At 41.9% G+C, this 22,163-nt stretch overlaps 1 protein-coding gene across 1 annotated transcript in view; it reads right to left on the reverse strand.

The window, feature by feature from the left end:
- The window catches only part of MYH15 (myosin heavy chain 15), a 105,423-nt gene that overhangs the window by 63,105 nt on the left and 20,155 nt on the right, over positions 1–22,163 (reverse strand). The window contains exons 12-16 of the mRNA XM_081951458.1: positions 21,141–21,279; positions 17,274–17,392; positions 16,032–16,181; positions 2,291–2,461; positions 1,523–1,702 (exon numbers count right to left, since the gene is read on the reverse strand). Of these exons, the coding sequence (XP_081807584.1) occupies positions 1,523–1,702; positions 2,291–2,461; positions 16,032–16,181; positions 17,274–17,392; positions 21,141–21,279 (759 nt within the window). The remainder of the gene's footprint in view (positions 1–1,522; positions 1,703–2,290; positions 2,462–16,031; positions 16,182–17,273; positions 17,393–21,140; positions 21,280–22,163) is intronic.

The raw sequence follows: 22,163 nt of genomic DNA on the forward strand, positions 1-22,163 counted from the left end.
AGCTAAACATCTAAAAAACAAACAAACAGTCCAGTTGCCTCTTGAAAAAGCACCTTTGGGATAATTGATCTTAGTAACACATCATACCTCCAGAATACTCATTTTGCCACTCTTCTGCCTGGCCTCCCAGCCTTTCATGTCCCCTCATTCATTAATAACAAAGATGTTCTACACTAAGTTACACTTAATTCAGCATAATGAGAGCTGTGCTATTCGTATCTCCAAATGGTAGAGTCTGTGGACTTCAGATCTTCCCAAATTGTCATAAAATATTACTTTTCAGCTTGACATTTTTCATATTAGCTATGTTTACCTGATTTACTTTATTTGGTTAACCAAACATTAGCTTTCATCCTGGTTTGTTCCCCCCCCCCTCAGCTACAGTAACTTTTTGGTGATTGAGCCCTTAATATTCGCGGAGTATCTCCATAAACACTGCCTTCCAATGTGTGAGTTCTTGATCCATATCGGCAATCTCTTTCTTTCCAAATGAAAATGGAGAGACCAAAGTAATGCAGTGCTGCTGCCTGCTTCACCTCATTCATAACATCATTCTGACTTAATCAAGCATTTTCTTGAATCTAACATCTGCACGGTAGAAGCATCTCTTGGAGTTATTTCTAACAGGTAAAGCTAAGGAGAGAATGACAGATTGAAACCTGTTTTGCCCACTTTGGATCAAAATACTGCATGTTTCTGTACTAGACTACTAACCTTCTTTAAAAGGATTTTTTTACGTAATAGTTTTGAAGTTGAAATAAAAAAGTGGCCTGATGCATAGAAGATACTAAACCACAAAGTGGCTGGCCTGGTTTTAGTTTAACATATTAATAAATCAGTATTTTTGTCTGCACAACTCTCTTTTTTGCAGTCCTTGGAGCCTTTTTCATACACTTTTGCTGAAAAATAAAAGCTCAGTGATGTCACTTTGAGTTAAAAAAAAAACTTCAACAACCCATTAACATTGTAACTGTCAATCTCCTATTTAAAAAAAAAAATTGACAATCTACACCAAACTCCAGCCCTATTCAAAAAGTGTGCTTTGTCACACAAGGTTGTATATTTCTGGCTTGCCTATCCAAGTGTTTATTGTACATTATATTGCATGCATTTGATCAATATAAAGGTGAGAAAAAGTAGGCATAAAGTGTACTACAAGTCGCATCATGATTCTTATTTGCCGAATTCTAAGATATACATTTCTAGTGCAAAAAGGAGATTCAAAACATTTCCACTTCAAATGCCAGCCTTTTCAAAATGCCAGCTTCTCTTTTTGCTAAAAACATTTTTTCCACTCTTCCCGTCTTCCAATTCCACTGTGCTACATTGTTCCATGGCATTTAATTCCCCATAGGATATAAATCTACAAAAAGTGATGCCACAGAAGAGAAACTTTCTATGCTGTTTCCAACTGCAAAGGGAGGGAGGGAGGGAGGGAGGGAGGAAGGAAGGAAGGAAGGAAGGAAGGAAGGAAGGAAGGAAGGAAGGAAGGAAGGAAGGAAGGAAGCAAGGAAAACCTTACCACTCCAGCATAGTGCAGAAGTTCAAAATGTGCTTCATATTTCCTTCTTTTGTCAGGCCTTGGTTTCTGCAGATTGGGCGATTTGCCAAGGTGGTTGTCATAGAGTTTGGCTTTAAAGGTCATATCTGTAGCCTTTGGAAACATGCATTCCTCTTCAAGAATAGAAAGGATGCCCATGGGCTGTAAACAAAAAATAATAATAAATAAACAAACAATGACTGCCTTCCCAGATTGGTCCCTTCCAGTTGTACCACAGTTCTAAAATACTAAGCCAACGTAATCAATGGGAACTGCTTTACGAGTCTGTTCTTCCAACTATACAAAGTATGTTGCCAGCTACTGGTACAGAGTTGGGGTTTTTTCTCATAACCATTAATCTATTATTCTTTCCGTCTGCTATAAAACTTGTTGACATAGCATGTGAAGATGTTAGATTTTATCCCAGTTGCTGACATAATATTGATGTTTTCGCTGTCAAAATGCTTTGATGGGCTGACATATTTGTCTCAATGAATAGATAGAAACTGAAGTACTTTTGTACTCAGATCTATATGCTTTGCGACCCATAAAACTACATGTTGTTAGTAATCAGATCAGAACAGGATGGCCACAATGTAAACACATTTAAGTACATTTAAATTGCCAACCCAAAGGTTGTGCAGGCTTCTTATAGCTATTGGAAAATGGGGAGGAGATGACAAAGATATAACGCTAGCTCAACCTTTTAAATTAATTTACAGCCAGGGACTTAGAAGAATTTATTAGTACCTTTTCAATTAGATCAATGCAAGCCTGTAGATCCAATCCAAAGTCAATGAACTCCCACTCAATGCCTTCCTTTTTGTACTCTTCTTGCTCCAAGACAAACATGTGATGATTGAAGAACTGTTGCAATTTTTCATTTGTGAAATTAATGCAAAGTTGTTCGAAACTATTAAACTACAGGAAGACACACACACAGAGAGAAAACAAATTGTTTAGGATCAAACAGTGTAACTAAGACAAAATTTCTGTATGACTTGTTGGTAAAACTTGAATTTCTTTAAATATACAATCTGTTTTAATGTGGATAAATATTGTAGCCATTTAAAAAAAACAGAATCGTTGGTTTATGTTAGATTCGGGCAACGAGAGAACAGACTCCGGACACGTAGTGACTTAACAGCTCTTTATTAGTAGTAGTAGTGATCCAGCTTGGTCTGTGGTCTGAGGGTTCCCCTTTTATAGGAATCGGATAAGCCTCTCGACCAATCAGAGTGATACCTGTTTCCCGCCTTAGCGGCGGACCTGAGAGGAGACTTGCTGCGATATATGTTAATATCTAACACCCCTCCCCTCTTAGATGGAGCATTCCTGTTAGTGACATAGTCTTTTAAATATGTGGGTGTTTGTCTCACACGGGTGGAACGCCGTAGTTCGGGTTGAGCTGGAGTGGTTGCAGGATCGGTTTCGTCTGCTCTTTCTGCTTCTCGTTCGGGGGTCTGCAGGCTTCCATCGCTTTGGCGCAGTTCTGGTTCACCATCGACCCCTGGTTCTATCCTGGGCTCTAGGGTGTCCTGCTCCTCTGTGTTTGGGCTCTCGGAGGGCTGACTTTGCGCTGGCAGATAGTCTTCGTTCGCGGCTCGTAGGTCTGAGTGTGCCAGGCGACCCCGTAGTTGATCTATGTGCCTTTTCCAATTCCTTCCATCTTCTAGCTCCAGCAAATATGAACGTGGACCCGTGATGCCAATTACCCCTGCCGGTATCCACAATGTTCCCCCTGCATAGTTGTGGGCGTATACTGAATCCCCTATGCTAAAATTTTGCTTGTAGAGTCTGGGGGCGATGTGGCAGAGTAATTTGGGTGAAGACGGTCCAGGTGAGACCGTAGACAGCGGCCCATGAGTAGTTCAGCGGGGCTCCTATCCGTCGTTGCGCTGGGGGTAATATGCTGAATTAAGAGGTAATGATCGATGCGTGTTTGCCAATCACCTGGACCCATCCTAGCGAGGGCCTCTTTTGCGGATCGCACTATTCTCTCTGTCACGATGTTAAAAAGTTTGCTAGGCCTGAACTGCCTGAATTGACACTCAAGAGTTAAACTAAGAAAGCTTTATTGCGCAGGTCATAAAACAAAAAAAGGGTTCTTATCTGAAAGTGATTTATTGCGCACGCGTTACACATTCCAAAATTCCTCTCTTCTTTGTTCGGCAGCCAACTTTGGCAAACGTAGCTTTCATTATCAAAATGTAACCAATTAGTTATTTTCTATTTTATTATTTCATTAATTAAAGTTTGTTTATTAATTAGAATACTTTTAAAGACTTATTTTTCTCAATATCTCAAAAGATATGCAGAAGGGAATCAGCCACGGTTCATCGGTCTCTAACAGGGTGTTTTTTTCCCCTGACACCTTGGTAGCAGAGGTTTGGTTGACAACTTGGTAGCTGAGATGGCTACAATTTATGGCTGTATTTTCCCTTCATGCTATCTAAAGATAACCGACTAAGCCTAATTAGCAATGTCGGAGAAAAAGAAAAAAAAGAAAAAGAAAGATGGGGCGAGCACAGAAGGATCAGCTTCCTCTGACAAGGAGGCTCCCTCGGACACAGAGAAGCAAGATCAAAACGTGCTTCAGGAACAACAAATTCCTTCAGGTGCCGAGCCAAATATGGGAGAAAGAGCTACAGGACGCGACATCCACGAAACGAGGTCAGTGGTTCCTCCTTCTAAAATATCTCCAGGAGATTATGAATTTTTGGGGGCCAAGCCAAAACTTCCCACTCTGCCAGAGCCACTCCATTCCCAGACCCTCGCAGATTATCAAACGATTGATGAATGGCAACTGCCGGCACAGAAAAATTCCTCCCACGCAGAAAGCAAAGTTTATGAAATTCCCCCAGATGGTGAGCAAGAAATGCAAAGCTATCTAGATCAAATAGAACTGTTTGAAAAATATGCTAGGGAGGCGAGAGTGTGTTTTGAAGAGATAAGGCGAAGTAGAAGAAGCTCCCCCACTCCCAAAATGTCTGAGGACGCCATCTTGTCTTCTTCAAAACAACAGCCTAAGACACACCCCACAGAGTTCATTGGTCAATTAGAACAAAGAGACATGTACACGTCACCGAGGTCACGTGGTCCCTTTGAGTCAACCGAGCTTCCGCATACGTATAAAAAGGAGAGGCAGCCAAAAAGTGAAGCTGCACTGCCATCTGCTGGCGGAGAAAAATTATTACAGCAAAAGATTAAGAAATTGGACCAGATTTTCAGAGATATGTCTATGAGTCTTTTAGAAGCCAAAACTTTGTCTCCAAAGGTTAAGTCTTCAATACCCCCTGGCGGCGTTGAATTCTCCCTAGATGGAATAAGGCAAAGCCAAAGGCGAATTCGAGGAAGCCAATTTGATGTAGCCACGCAAAGGCCAATGATGCAACCCCAGCATCCCCTGGTTCAACAACCAGCTTTGCAACCAGAGCAACAAATTGTTCCTCAGCAGGTATTCACAGTCACCCCCTTGACTGGTGAGTCCAAATTAAAGGAGTCAGGAGAGAATTATAAAGCCTGGGTCAGTGAAATTGCGCTCTTGCTTCGAAGAGAAGGCACATATTCCATGGTTTTTGATCCTCCCCGTCCACCCTGGACGCCTGCAATAAGAAACCTTGAAAACAGAGCTATCACGACTTTACTCATGTCAATGGAAATTGAGATCCAAGGTATCTTTCCACCTGATGCAACTGCCCAAGAAATATGGGCTATTTTGGAAGATTGCTACAGGCCCGTTTCAATTGAATCCTCATGTTTGCTCATGTCTGAGTTCCATGGTTCGAAGTTGAAACCTGGTGAACGAATTGGTGGACATTTGACCAAACTGAAAAGAATGAGAAGTGAATTGAGACAAAATGGCCATGTAATCGATGATATCCAAATGATTAGCATCATCATTAACTCATTGAATTATGAATGGAAAGATGCTGTTGCAAAGATTAACTACGTGCCTATTGCTCAACGCACAGTTAACCACGTTTGCAGACTTTTAGTGGAAGACGAAGCTATCAGGTTAGCTACCCCACATCTGCAACGGCCTCCAGCACCAAAGGCTCCAGCCAGACGTCCCTTCCGAGGAAGAGGCTACGCTCCAAGGATGCCAAAATGCTACACCTGCAACCGTGTGGGACATGACACCCGGGATTGTCCCCAACGAGTTCCAGCTCCCGCCACGTACCAGCCCAGAGGAACAGATTCCAGAGGCAGAGGTAGAGGCGGAAGACAAGGTCGTCGTGGTCCAAGGCGTGATTCACAAGCTCCGCTTGCAACACTGGCCATAACCAACGTTCCACAACCTGATCCAAAGTTCGACAGACGTCTTTTGTGGACTTTAGACAGTGGAGCAGCTGTGCACGTTACCCACAGAAGGGAACTTTTCACAGAGATGGGCGAACCAGAGCCCGAGTATCGAGAACTGTATTCCTTCACCAACCACACTTGCAAGGTTATGGGAAAAGGAACTGTTTACATTGAAGAGCTCGATACACACATCCCTGATGTTTATTACATACCTTCAGCAACCAGTAATTTGCTTAGTCAAAGTCACTTGTCTAGAGAGTTAAAGTTCCAGGTTCACCACCTCGAAAAAGCAAGTTACTTAGTTAAAGATGGTGATATTGTTGCTGAAACCATGCTGATTGGTGGTGTTTATTACTTAAAGCCAAAGCCTAAAGGGCAAGCACAGGCAAGTATGCAAACTCCAAAAAGGCACAACGCAAACCCAGAGAGAGTTGTCCCAGAGAGAGAAAGCGTTACTGTGCCAAAGGCTCCTAAAGCCAACAAACAAAGAAAACAGAAACAGATTGTTCAGGGCAAGCCCGAGGGTCCTCATGAAACTGTTAATGTTGAGAATTCACTAACTGGTAAACCTTTGCATTCCAGGTGTATTCACAAGTGGCACAGAAGATTGGGGCATGCCAGTTTCCGTGTTCTTAGAAAGATGCCGGAGTTCGCAAAAGGTTTGGATCAAAAGGGGTGTAAGGTGTTTTTGGATTGTGCCGTTTGCAAAAAGGCTAAATCCAAGGCGGCTCCAGTTCCAAAACACGCTACACGCCGGTCAACACGCATTTTTGATTTGGTACACACTGACATAGTGGGTCCTTTCCCACCAACCCTTGGTGGCAGAAAGTATTTTTTAACAATTGTAGATAATCATTCTAGATATGGATTTGTATATCCTATGAGAGAGAAATCTGAGACCTTTCAGATCTTTAAAGACTTTGCAGCGTTTGTTTCTACACAATACCAAGTTCGCATCGCCAGAATCCAGAGTGACCGTGGTGCAGAATTCATGTCTCAGCGTTTCCAGGACTGGATGCGTAAGAATGGAATTCTTCATCAGACATCTGCTCCATATACACCGGCTCATAACGGAGTCGTAGAAAGAAGACAAGGGGTTCTACAAACCATGATGCGTTGTCTTCTAGAAGATGCCAATCTCAGTAACGCATACTGGGGTGAAGCAATCAAATATGCAAATTACATTGTCAACCGTACTTGGAGCAGTGTAATCAATCAAACTCCTTTCTACATGCTATATGGCTACAAGCCTAATCTCAAGAACCTCCATATTTTTGGTTCATATGCTATGGTGAACACTCCTATAACTCAAGGACCAAAGAGACTAAGATTTATGGGTATTGATGATAATTCAAAATGGTACAAATTCATTGATACTAAACATGTGATTGTCATTTCACAATCTGCTAATTTTGAGGAAGATATTGACTGGTCCAGGATTCATTCCAATGATCCTGAAGTTTATTTTCCTAGAGATGGTGTTCCAGATGCCACGCAGCCTGATGACAATTCGCAGGCAGATGTTCCTTCTACCAGTTCTTCACAACCTGATGTTCCGTCTTCTCAAGCCGCGGATGCTGATGCTAGCGACGAACGTGAGGACGAGGATGATGATGATGATGAAGAAGAAGACTGGTCTGTTGTTCCTAGACGCTCCAAGAGGGCCACAAAAGGAATCCCTCCACAACGTTATTCATGGCAACTGACAAAATCACCAGTACCTTTGATTTGCAACGTTACTCTTCCTCCAGAGACATTCACACAAATCAAACAGCTTCCTGATTCAGAACAAGACAAATGGTATGATGCAATGCAGGATGAAATGGACAGTTTGAAGAAACTTAATGTATTCACACCTGCAAAACCTCCAGCAAACAAGAAAGTCATTGGCACCCGATGGGTCTACAGAATCAAGAAGAAACCGAATGGGAGTTCCGGTTCCGGCGGCAGCGGCGACGGGCAGCTCTTTGCCCGCTCCGGCTCTCCGGTGGGCTTCCCCACTCCTTGGGGGGCACAGGACACCCCTCAGAGGGGTCCTGCCGGAGGGGCGGCATCGCGGGGAGCTCCTGCATCGGCGGCGGCCGGCGGGAGGTCTCTCGCGCGCCCAAGGCACCGGGGAGCTAGATCGGAGGGCGCCTCGCGTTTCTGCGCTTCGCGCCTCGCCAAAGCCGTCGGGAGAATGAAGCAATTGAAGGAAGCAGCTGCGGTGCGGTGAGGCTGCTTCTCTCTTCATGCCCTATTTTGCACAAAGAACTAGTTAGCTTTCTTTAAATAACTTTCGGAGTATTCTGGAGGCGCGGCTGGAGGGAGGGGGGTTTCCCCCCCCCTTGGATAAGCGGCGAGGAATAATTTTGCTCTCAGCCCCCGGGGAAGGAGGAGGGGGGAGAGCCAACGAATGAAGCCTCACCCAGGTTGGATGATTTTCTTTGCAATCTAATTTCACTATTTACTGTGATTTGAGGACTTTTGGAACTTTTTAAAACTTTGATATGCCTCTGTGCCCAAAACTGGCAGGGCAAGATGGCACACTTCCGTTGTCTTTATGAACTGTGAAACCTGACTCCACCTTTAAAATTCAGGCTTCCGGTCTTTGTCTCCGTGTCTCCCAGAGGAATCTCTTGTGGATTGGTCTTTTTGAACTTTCTAGGGGAAACCTTTCATCTATTGCCAGACTTATTAGAGAGATTCTCTTCTGCCTGGTTCTTCTGCTCCCGGACCTCACCTGGCTACCCTTCTTTTCTAACTGTTTATCTTATATATGGACTGAACTTCTAATGTTATAAAGGATGGCATCCAAAAGACCACCTCCTGGGAAATCTGGCTTTGCCACATCTGCTCCAACATCTGTAACATCCAGTCCAGCCACACAGTCCAAGATAACAGAACTGATGCAACCTAAGACTATAGAGATGGACTTTCAACAAATGCTTCAACAAATTTTACAGGGCCAGGAGGAAATCAAGAAACAGCTAAGGGAAATGAAAGATGAAATTAAAGAAAATCAAGCCCAAATTTATAAGAACTCACAGAGACTGGATCTTGTGGAAGGGGGGGTGGAGGAGGTGAGGGGGGGGGTGGAAGCTGTGCAGAAAGGGAACAAAGATCTTGACATCCAACAGATGAAATTAGAATTTGAGAGAATGTCCTATTATCTTAGATTTCAAAATGTTATAGAAGAAGATGGGGAAAATATAAGGGACATCATGACAAACATTCTGGCTGACTACACACACAAAGAAAAACAACAGATGGGGTGGGATATAGATCTGGTTTATAGAGTGAATTCAGCTTACGCTAGAACACACAATGTACCCAGGGAGGTTCACATTAAATTCCTTAGAAAAAGCACAAGAGATGAAATTCTGGGTGTACAAAGGGGGCAAGCATTGATATATCATGATATGGAGATAACCATTCTGAAGCAGATCCCTAAGAAGATAAGAGAAAAAAGAAAAAATTATTCGCAATTAGCGAATAAATTATACCAGAAAGGGGTGTGGTTTAGATGGTTGATGCCTGAAGGTATGCTGATATTCTGGGAGGAGACAAGAATTAGAATTAATTCACCCATAGAGGCGCAAGCCTTTATGGAAAAAAATAAAATACTCCTAGAGAAACCACCAGATACCACAACGGACACGCAGGACACGGGAGGGGCCAGAGCTCTGCCAGTGGAGGGAGATGGGGCAATAGCAAGAAGACTCAGATCACAAAAATAAACTAGAAAATCATATTATTATAAACTGACCGAAAGTGAAAATGGAATTATATTTGGATTTTATACTGTAATGTTTAATTTGATTGAATTTAATAATAGAACTAATATGCTGACTGTAATCAATTATATACTAATGCATTATATTAAATGTATACTATGGGTATGGAGGGAGGGGGGCCTCACACACTTTGCAACTGCCAAAATTTGTATACCTGTCCATTTACCCTTTTCCCTATAAATCTTGAAAAACCAATAAAATTTTATTATAAAAAAAAAGAAGAAACCGAATGGTGAGTCTTTATACAAAGCCAGACTTGTAGCTCAGGGTTTCGCTCAACGTTATCCTGAGGACTACACAAACACTTACTCACCAACAGTCAGAACTGAAAGTGTAAAAATTGCTTTAACCACTGCAACTATTCTTGGTTTAGAAGTTTTCCAATTTGATGTGGACACAGCTTATCTACATGCAGACCTAGATGAAGAGATCTACGTGAGAAGCCCTCCAGGATTCCGAAAGCAAGAAGGGGATACCTGGTTCCTGAACAAAAGTCTTTATGGTCTGAAACAGTCAGGTTTAATGTGGTATTTATGTCTTACTGACAAACTAAATTCAATGGGCTTTATTAAGTCCGAAACTGATGAATGCGTGTTCACAAAAAGATCTAACAATGCATATGAGATAATTCTTGTTTATGTTGATGATATTGTTTATATTGGTCCAAATAAGAAAATGAGTGAGATTTTTGCCAAAAGTTTGCAGAGATACTTCACACTAAAATCTTTAGGACACATTAGCACTTATTTAGGTGTTCAAATTGAAAAGACACAGAAGGGGTTTAGTCTTTCACAAGAAGAGAAAATTGACCACATTCTACATCATTGCAACATGAAAGATGCTAGCACAACAAAGACACCCATGCAAACAGATTTTCACAACTTAACACATGAACCAAGTCCTGAGTTCGAGGATCAAACACTTTATCGTTCAGTCATTGGTTCACTATTATACATTAGTAGTTGGACCAGACCTGACATCGCACTTAGTGTTAATCTTTTATCACGACACGTAGGTAAGGCAACACAATTTCATTGGTCATGCATTAAGAAGTTGTTGAAATACCTAAAACACACTAAGCACATGAAGTTATTGCTAGAACCAACACACACTGATCAACCAAAGTTGATTTGTTTTGCCGACGCCGACTGGGCGAGCGACAAGAAGTCACGCAAAAGCACTTCTGGTTACATGATGTTCCTAAATGGTTGTCCTGTTTACTGGCAAGTGAGAAAACAGAGTTTTGTTTCATGTTCATCTACTGAAGCTGAATATGCTTGTGTTTCAGATGCTTGTAATTCTCTAACGTGGTTTGATGCTTTGATCACAGATATCTGGACACGTCCGATTCGACCAATCACCGTGATGGAAGATAATGTATCTGTTGTCTATATTTCTGAGTCACATTTTACAGGTTCTAGGTCCAGACACATTGACATTCGTTATCAAAACACAAAGCAATTAGTTAAGCAAGGTTTTGTTAAATTGCAATATGTTTCTACACATGATCAGATCGCAGACATGCTTAACAAACCACTTGCCGCAAATCAACACGAGTATCTGCGAAAGAAGATGTGCCTTAATTGATGATTTGATGACGTCAGCCCAGACTAGCAAAAGAAGGGGTGTCACGATGTTAAAAAGTTTGCTAGGCCTGAACTGCCTGAATTGACACTCAAGAGTTAAACTAAGAAAGCTTTATTGCGCAGGTCATAAAACAAAAAAAGGGTTCTTATCTGAAAGTGATTTATTGCGCACGCGTTACACATTCCAAAATTCCTCTCTTCTTTGTTCGGCAGCCAACTTTGGCAAACGTAGCTTTCATTATCAAAATGTAACCAATTAGTTATTTTCTATTTTATTATTTCATTAATTAAAGTTTGTTTATTAATTAGAATACTTTTAAAGACTTATTTTTCTCAATATCTCAAAAGATATGCAGAAGGGAATCAGCCACGGTTCATCGGTCTCTAACAGGGTGTTTTTTTCCCCTGACACTCTCCGCCTGACCGTTCGATGCCGGATGGAATGGCGCGACGAGGGCATGCCGAATTCCCTGACTAGCTAAGTACGTTTCAAATTGCATGGCCGTGAACTGGGGCCCGTTATCGGAGACCAGGAGGTCGGGCAGGCCATGAGTGGCGAAAAGTCGCCGTAGTACCTTAATGACTGCCTCTGCCGTGGTTGAAGTCATTAGGACTACTTCTAGCCATTTGGAGTATGCATCCACAACTATAAGAAAGGTTTGACCTTGGACTGGCCCTGCGAAATCGATGTGTATTCGCGACCAGGGTGCTTTTGGCTTCTCCCATTCTGTGGCGGGTGCTTCGGGGGGTGCTGGTCTGGATTCTTGGCACGGATCACAAGTGGCCACCCATTCCTCTATCTCTTTGTCCATGTTTGGCCACCAAACGTAACTCCTTGCTAGCGCCTTCATTCTAACGATCCCCAGATGCCCAACATGTAGCGCTTCTAACACATTTCTACGTAACGCATAAGGAATAACAACTCGATCCCCCCACAATAAACAACCTTGTAACACTGAAAGTTCATCACGTTTTGCCCAAAACAGTTTGAATTCTGGGCCCACGTTTCCCTTTGGCCACCCCCTCCAAACCCAAGTTTGAACTTCTTTTATTACATTGTCCCTAGAAGAGAATCTGGCAACGTCGCAGGAAGAAACAAGTCCTGAGTCCAAACAGTCAATTAACAGGACTGGTACCTCGGGAGTGGGGTCTGGCAAAAGATCCGGGAGTGGGCAACGGCTGAGTGCCCTAGAGTGGAGCCCGGTCGATGGATCAGCTTGTATGAGTACGCGGCCAGGAAAACAGTCCACCTGGTCATGCGTGGGGAAAGGGATACTGGTGTGGGGCGGTTTCCCGCCAACAGTCCCAACAGCGGTTTATGATCTGTAATTAGTTCGAAATCGCGGCCGTAGAGGTATTCGTGGAAACGTTTAACTCCAGCCACAGCGGCTAATGCTTCCCTGTCCATCTGGCTGTAATTCCTCTAGGCCGACGAAAGAGTCCTGGAGTAGAAGGCGATGGGTGCTTCGTTCCCGTTTGGCATTCTGTGGCTGAGGACTGCGCCGACACCGAATGGGGATGCATCGCAGGTCAATACCAGAGGTAGCGTCTGGCTGTATTGCACTAGCAGCGAGTCGGTGGTGAGCAGGCGCTTTACTGCGGCGAAAGCTGCTGCTTTGGAACGTCCCCATCTCCATGTTGCGTTCTTTTAGAGGAGTCGATGTAATGGTTCAGCAACGGTCGCCTTCTGCCTCAGAAAAACGCTGTAGAAGTTAAGTAGTCCGAGGAAGGCCTGCAACTCGGTCTGATTTCGTGGTGTGGGGGCATCCTGGATCGCCTTAATTTTCTTCGAAGTGGGGTGTATTCCCTGACCATCGATTCTATATCCCAGGAATTCTACACTAGGCACATTAATTTGGCATTTCTCTTTTTTGAGGCGGAGACCCTTCTCTCTGATTCTGGTTAAAACAGTTCTGACTCTTTTTAATAGTTGCTCCTCGTTTGCAGCGGACACCAAGATATCGTCGAAATAGGGGACGACCCCCGGTATCCCTTGCAAAAGCCATTCCATTACGCTCTGGAACAGACCTGGGGCAATACTCACACCGAATTGTAGCCGGTTGCATTTGAATGCGCCCCTGTGCGTCACTATAGTTTGGGCCTCCGCCGTGGCGCTGTCCACAGGCAATTGCTGGTAAGCTTGTGCCATGTCTAGTTTAGCAAATATCTTTCCTGGCCCCAACGTGTGCAATAAGTGTTGGACTACTGGCACAGGATATGCGCTTTGTTGTAGCGCGACATTAATTGTGCATTTATAGTCCGCGCAGATGCGGACTGACCCGTCTGGCTTGACTGGGGTCACAATGGGAGTTTCCCAGCGTGCGTGATCCACCGGCTCAAGGATTCCTTACTCTACTAGTTTATCGATCTCTTTATCAATTTTGGGGCGGAGTGCAAAAGGCACTCGTCTTGGTTTAAGTCGGATTGGCGCCACTTTCGGGTCTAAATTGAATGAGATAGGTTTACCCACATACTTACCAAGACCGGGGCTGAACACATCCTCGAACTCCTTAAAAATCTGTTCAGCGCTGCTGTTCTCCACGGCGTTGATCCCGGTGACTTCTAACCCCAGGGCTTCAAACCAATCTAGTCCTAGAAGGTTCTGTAATGGCGCGCTGGCGATGGTCACAGGCAGCTGGGCTACGATGTCCTTGAAACGAATTTGGAAATTGCCTTGATCCACGATGGGGACTCGGTTCCCCTGGTAGACTCGTAGCAGGATGTCTGGTGCGCACAGTTGGCTCTTTTTGAGGCTAGGGATAGCCTTTTTCATGGAGGACCATGAAATGATCGTCAGGGACGATCCTGTGTCAACTTCCAGCTCGCAAGGAGAGCCCTCCAAGAGGACCGTGACTTTCAGTTTTTTAGGCCGCTTAGTGCGGACCTGACTTATCGTGGTGAGATAGGTTCGCAATTGCTCTCTCTGGGTCAACTCTATCTCGGCATCGGTATCCTGGGAATACTCTCGTTGAGCGTTCTGGTAGTACGCTCTCTCAGCTCTTTGTGTGTAATCTCTCTGGGAATACGCCCTTTCAGCTCTTTGGGAATCGTCTCTCTGGGTAAACTCTCGTGGGTTTCTCTGAGCGCCCTTTTTGATTTCGCCAAGCCCCTGGGTTGGGCTTCTGTTGGCGGTACATTGGAGGCTGCCGTGAGGAGGCAGGGACTTCGCTCCGGCACACTCGTGCAATGTGCCCAAGTTTGTCGCAGTGCCCCCAGGCCTCATGTGACTGCTCCGCATCAGGTGACTGTCCTCGAACTCGGGATCCTCGAAGTCTGGATTGGTGTCCTCGTAGTGGACTCTGGCTTGTCTGGGTCCTGGCTGGCTCGCGTTGAACCCGCGTTGTATGGTTTCAGACGATCTTTCCGCTGACTCGGATGCCCTTGCTTCGTTTAGCGCTATTTGTAGGGTTAAATTTGGATTGGCCAACAGCCTTTTTTGTAGCGAAATGTCCTTTAACCCACAAACAAGTCTTGCCAGGATTTGCTCGTCCAGATCCCTGAACTCGCAATGAGTCGCTGCTTTTCGTAGCGCTGCAACATATTGGTTGATTGATTCTCCCGCCTTCTGGTTCCGCGTGTTGAATTCCTGGCGGCAAACGTGGCGGGAAGGTTTTGGCGCGTAATGAGTTTGCAGAGTCGGTTGTAGCGCCATCCATGATACCGCTTGTATCGGTGTAGGTTCGGAGAGGTCTCTGGCCATGTTGAAAACCTCTCGCCCACAGTAGCTGAGGAAGATGTTCTTCTTTCGGGAGTCGGTTATTCCCGTGTATTCGTTTGCTTCGAGAAAACACTCGAAACGAATCATGTAAGCCTCCCATTGGTCGTTCATCAGGTCGAACGGAGCGGGAGGAGTGTGCATCGCCATCTTCTCTGCGTTGAATTTGCCGCGCTGCGATGTCCTGAGATGGCTGCCGGAATTTCTGCCGAATTCCTGGGCTGGATCGAATCCTGGGATTCTGGAGGTAGCTTCGTCCTATCTGTCTCTCAATCCCACCTTCGTCGCCAATGTTAGATTCGGGCAATGAGAGAACAGACTCCGGACACGTAGTGACTTAACAGCTCTTTATTAGTAGTAGTAGTGATCCAGCTTGGTCTGTGGTCTGAGGGTTCCCCTTTTATAGGAATCGGGTACGCCTCTCGACCAATCAGAGTGATACCTGTTTCCCGCCTTAGCGGCGGACCTGAGAGGAGACTTGCTGCGATATATGTTAATATCTAACAGTTTAATTAACAAAGTTTGCTAGGCTATTTATTCAGGCATGTTGCACAAAGATATGAATCAAATATATCCTTGTCCCACTGATAGTGGTAGTAATAGACAGTGTGCCTACCATCTCTGTCCTATTGTCCCCATTTATTCGTACCCATTTCCTGTGTTCATGTCCACATTTATACTTATACCTGATATCTCGTACATGTTTGACAAAATAAATAAATATTAATTTTACATTAGATTAGTGATCCCAGGAAGCAATCAAGGTTTTAATATTAGTTGCGTTTCTAATTTTCCAAGGTGCTAGTCAAGCTTCACCAATCTGATGCTTTCTAGTAATGTTGGGCATTTAAACATAACACTGTCATCACACTGGATATCATGAGGTTTTAAGTCTAATCCACCTGGAAGGCATGTGGTAAAACAGGTCGATGGTTCCTGAAAACTATTTTAACAAAGAAATCTTCTGACTAGTTATTGCCTAATAAGTGGGTAGACTATATGACACTAATAATTCTTTAATAAAAGTTCCCAAACAAAATACTTGAATAAAGTCTGCTAAGTTAAATTAACATGCTCTTTTGTGGATAATTTTTGTTTCAATTACTCACGTCAAAGATCTCAAAGCCAGCAATGTCTAATACTCCAATGAAGAATTGTCTTGGTAATTTAGTGTCCAAAGTCTTATTTATGCGAGTAACAAGCCACTTGAACATTCGATCGTATACTGCCTTAGACAAAGCTCCAACAGAATAGGTAACCTAAGGAAACACGAGAAACAATGACTGGGTATATAGCGAAGAATGTAATGAAGTTTATCATATTAGTTAACACTCATTGCTTCCATTTCTGCTGTTGAATAGTTTTGAGTGAGTGAATAATACCCTGATAACATAGGAAGAAAAGCCATAACAGACTCATTCTGAGAACTATATAATATTTGTTAATCTCACATTTTTCTACTGCTCCGTAAAATGATTAAAACCTCAATAATTGAACTGTCTGGCATGACATCAATATATATGGAATATTGACTTGGTTTACTAGGACTGTGAATGCTTTGAAATGATTCAAGAATGTTTCATACATCTTTGCTATTCCTTAGAGCAACCTGCATTTTATGAGCCTGAAAAAGGATACCTCTGTCTGGATGCATTTAAGAATCACATTCACTTTAATAAGTAAGTGCCTTAAAACAGCCACATTTTTTTTCAGACTCACTTTGAAAAAAGTAATGTGTGAAGTGCCACAAACTAATCTTGCTTTCATGTGCCCAAACTATGTATTTCTTTCCTGAACTGAAATTTGCATTAAAATGTGCTCCATAGTTTATTGTTCTTTAGAGTTAGGCAGGCTTGAGTGTTGTAGAGTATTCGTGTTCAGAATGATAGAAATTTGCAGTCTTATTTCTACCACACAGTGTTTAGTGCACAGCTGTAAGCAGCAAATTTTTATGCTTCCCCAGAAAGATACTTAGATGATGGAACCAAAGTATCCATCAAAGATTTTTTTTTAAATCATTGTGGCTAATTTACACTAAGGGACTGCAGTTATGGAGTGAAACATTGTTTTGCTTAAAGCCTTATGATATTTTGACAAATATGAACCTTATTGAAACCTGAAACCGTATAATAAATCCTGTCAATTTGGCTTGGTTTGGTGATCATTAACCACTCTGATATTCAGATCCACCTGAATATCAAAAGCCATAGTCATGGAATGGGAAATACTGGACAATTGTAGCAGTAGGAATAAAAATACAAATATTGGTAATACTATGCCTGTTTGCAGAAGAATCAACCGAATATGACAGAGGTGCCTTGATGGATTATGTGGTTTTAAAGATTTCTCACCTGTTCTACACTTTGGCCTTTAGTGACATATTCATTTCCAACCTTCACTCTTGGGTGCACCAAACCCTTAAGCATATCAGAAGAGTTAACTCCAATTAGATAAGCAGCCTTGTCAGCACCTGAAAGAAACAGTATTTCAATGGGTAAAATAGGAGGAGGAAGGGCAATGGATATGTTTGCGGCCTTATTTGTAAAAGTAATAAAGGCAGGATACAATTTTTTAAAAAATATAGTTTAGATTGATTTTTCAAATATAGCTTGTTTGTTTTCTGTAAGATATTCTAGAACAGAATTCCAAGGAAGAGGAATAATGTGAAGTGTATGATACAAGCAGGTGTTTAGCCATAATACAACTATTAGCTCAGCTGATAATCATTGTGAGCTAAAATTACATTTAATGTAAAAGATGCAGTAGAATAAAATACTTCCATCATATATTTTTCCTAAAGCTACTTTAGGTTTATCGCGCATACAGTACTAATACTTGGAAGCCTAGTTATTGTTATGTGTTGACATTTATTTGCCTCAACAGAAAAATCTTGACACTTGGCAGAACACAGACGTGTCAGCATTACAGCTCAGACAATGTATAATCTCAGTCACACAGGAATGATAATACTGAGGCCAAGAAGACAGGAGTGATCAACAGTTCTTGCAAAAAAAACCGAACTGATGGCAGAGTAGCTGAAATTCTAGCTGTCTAGAAAAAGACTGTAACTTTATAATTATGATTATTTCAAAATAGGGTGTCTTTCTACCTAGATGACACGCAAGATGGATAACAATAAAACAGAAGAAAATGAAAAATAAATAAGCAGTTCGTATACAATAGCACTTTTGGAGAATAAAAATATATTTAGTTTAAGTACTGAAGCAGCATTTGCAATTGTCAGGTATATCAAAAGATGAGACATTGAACAAGGTTTAATTTTGCAAAAATACAAATGTAAGCCATAGTTAAGAAAAACCATCTACTGCAAAGCAATGTTGTAACTGTTTATTTTTATTCTAATTAAGACATTAGTGGAAATTTGATTAAAAAAATTATTCAGGTTCAAATATCTGAACTCCTGCATATAACCGTGTTTAAAGGTGCATACATTTATGTGAACTGGCACCCATCTTTGTGATTATGGATAAACGTTATTAAAAGTTCTCATTATTATTTATACTGAACAGAGTCTATGTTGTGTTAGTGTTGGCCTGGACATCTTAAGACATATAGGACATTGGGACAGTGAAAGTTGGACCATAAGAAAAGCTGAGTGCCAAAGAATTGAGACCTTTGAACTATGGTGCTGGAGAAGACTCCTGAGAGTCCCTCGGACTGCAAGGTGATCAACTGGTCACGACTAGAGGAGATCAACCCTGACTGCTCTTTAGAAGGCCAGATCCTGAAGATGAAACTCAAATACTTTGACCACTTAATGAGAAGGAAGGACTCCCTGGGGAAGAGCCTAATGTAGGGAAAGATTGAGGGCAAAAGAAGACGGGGAGAATGAGGTGGCTGGATGGAGTCACTGAAGCAGTAGGCGTGAGCTTGAAGGGACTCCAGAGGATGGTATAGGACTGGAAGGCCTGGAGAAGAGTTGTCCATGAGGTCACAATGGGTCGGACTTTGCAACTAACAGCAATTCTTTTTAGGCTTTCAAGATTCAGTTACCATACCCTACAACAGTGATGATGAACCTATGGCATGCGTGCCACAGGTGGCAAGTGGAGCCCTCTCTGAGAGCACGTGAGCTATTGCCCAGGTCAGCTCCACTATGCATGTGTGGGGTGGGTGGGGTGGGGAGGTGTCGCATTTTTTAAAAATTCAAAAACCAAACACAATTGGATTTGGTTAGTATAGCATGGGATACTACCAGGAAACATCAAGGCTGTAGGTTTGACTAAGAAATAGTGATGATTAAAATGGCAAATTCAGCTTACTTGGAACAGCTTACAGCCTACAATGATATATTTAACACCATCAAATAACATCTACCTATCCCAAGGCCTCAGAAGAATTCAATAGTGGATACAGATGCCAAATCCAATCTAAACTGCAATCAACCATAGTAATAATAAGCTTGCAAGCATGAACTGGTGGGATCACAAAACAAAGTAATAGAAAATTAAGAAGCTAAAATCATCTGGGACATTAGAATTCAGGCAGACAAGCACTAGTTACATAACACCCCAGACTTAACAATTGCTGAAAAGAAAGGCAAAAAAAGAAAATCTGGGTAGAAGACATTGCACTATCTGGAGACAGCAAAAGAGAAAAGAAAGAACTGGGGGCGAGGGGGATCACAAAATATAACAATAAAATATAAAGGCCTGCATATAAAAGTAGAATGATTATTGCAAAAGAAAGCAAAGATAGGGTTCAAACGGTTCAAAGGTAGGGTTCAAAGAGTGAGGTATTGCAAAACTGGCTGGGAAACTGTTATGGAATGTTGCCAATGAAGATCAAATGACTGCAGCAGCAATACCACAGCAACCAATAGCACAAAAGCAGCCACAATCTCTCCAAACATGTGGATTCTTGAAAATCATGGGACCCAGATTTTGGACACATTCTGTAAGTTAGCCTATTTGGCGTATCTTGGTTCCAAAACTGTTGCCCTAAGATGCACCATTTTGCCGAGCTAAAGGTGAAAACAATGAGAGTTTTTAGTTATATATAGACAGATCTCCCTAAAGTCACAAGGAGTCCATTTCAGTTCAAAAGCAAGAGAAAAAGAAAGTGAGAGATATTTTTTTAAGGTGTTGATTTTTAATTAGACACTGACAGCTGCTCTATTTGCACCCCCTCAGTAACTTTTCAAAATTTAATCCAAAGAATCATGTAGGCCTAATTTAATTAGCTTCCGTCTGTTACATTAAAATTGACATAGGAAAGGTCATGTTGAAGACCACACTGGAGCTTTTGGGGACCACACGCATCTTTAGACTTCTCACCATAGGTAATTAATTAGTATGATCTGATTACTTGCATGTCTGAGATTCTTTCATGACACTGAGAAACTGATCGCTCAGAAATTCAATGTGTATTCTATTGAATACGAGGTGTTTTTTGCAGGTATTACTCTGAAAGTGTAGAGAATGGGCACAACAAGATCATAATTTAGACAATTGTTTGAAAGACATTATCATGTAAGAATTAGCTACTGATTGGGAGCAATAACTGATTCTGAAGTGATTATAGAACAAACTACCTAGAGTATCCAGTATGAATAGTGTATTGTCTTCATAGATTCTGCATATTTTACATGGGTAATTATGCCTTGTAAAAAGTGAATGTAAGCAAAACAGCTTGGTTTAAATCATGTACACTTTGTATGAGTAATTTTCAAAATCAGCTTCAATATATGGCACAAGAAAGTCATCCAAGGGCTTCGCAGCACATATGCCTTGCCCAGGAGAAGAGCCTATTGTATTGGAGTCCTCATTGCAAAATAATGGGCAAAACAACACTCACAAAAACTACTTATTACTTTTTCTCTAATTAAGGAATGATTGGAATCTTAGACTCTTTTGAATTGGAAGTGGTGGGGAGTTAAGTGTGAGAATTTTCAATCTCTATTAAGTGCTCAGCAAATAGTGAGAAAATTATTCAGGGCACTTTTTTATGCAATTAATGTCTTTCAGTCTTTGAAAGCTCTGCTGTTTTCTTTCTCTGGCATAATACATCAATCCACCCCCTTGGATCATATGCTCTGATTGTGCCCAAATGCAGCATATTGATCTATAGATAAGATTCTCCACAAAAAAAGTTTGCTTTCTACGTGTGAATAATATTAAAGGGGGGGAGGGAACCAACACTATTATTACAAAGCAAGAAAAGAAACGCTGTTGGTAAACAAAAAATACAATACTTACTCTCTGTGCCATCCGCTTCTGCCTGCTCTTCCCTGGGTCTCTGTTTAAATTTCATGTCTCCAAAGTGCAAAATTGCACCAGTGAGTTTGTAGGCACCGTATTTTTCATCCGCAATAAAACCCAAAATATCCATGGCTTGCTGTTAAAATGTTTAAAAAAAAAAGATGCTTTTATTATTTGCCTCCTCAGCTACATGCCGCTTTGTTTTCCAAAGTTGCCTTAGAGCACTGCTGGTGTTACTGTCTTTCTTCTGGTATTGAAAATTCAAGCTGAAACTGTTGGAAAAGTCATATTCATGTTCTATTTCCTGATGCTGATGGAACAGTTATCAACATTAAGAGCACATTATGAGATTTGGAAAATGTGTTTAAAAGAAGCACATCATTTAACAAAATGCTTTGGAAAAGACCATTGGGCAAATTCTAGTGGGAGCACAGTGCTCAAATTGGAAAACAGACTCCCTAAATACATTTTGGATATATTTATTAAAAGACTTTATTGTTAACTTAAATAGCTCTCGAATGAGGTTGGATGGATGGATGTAGGACAGGTTTATCAAAGGCTATTTGTCTTATAGTTTCAGTATTATCTTCACACTCTTGAGGGCAGCATGCCTCCAAATACCCATTTCAAGGAAATGACAGGAAACTGCTAAATTTCCATCTCTTGTTTCCAAACACACTGGCTGGCTTTGGTTAACCACTATAAGAATCAAAATTCTGATCTTTGATGGGTGTTGACCTGATCTAGCAGAACTACATTCTTACCTCAATTTATGAAAGTCAATAGACAGCATGGGTTTATTGGTACAGTCCTGTTCTGAAATAATATACAGGAAGGGTAACTCACTGTTAAGACCATTCTGCATACCAAAAATTGCCCTGACTTTTGATGTGTACTGATCTTGGATTCATTGCATATTTATGCTCAGCAATCCTGTTCAGTGAGACAATTTATATGGATTGGTTTGAACTGACTCAAATAAGGAAATTGCTGTTGTTCTCACTGAACAGCTTATGCCCT

This window comes from Natrix helvetica, assembly GCF_964273705.1.
Source record: "Natrix helvetica genome assembly, chromosome: 4".
In the NCBI taxonomy this organism is placed as follows: domain Eukaryota; kingdom Metazoa; phylum Chordata; class Lepidosauria; order Squamata; family Natricidae; genus Natrix; species Natrix helvetica.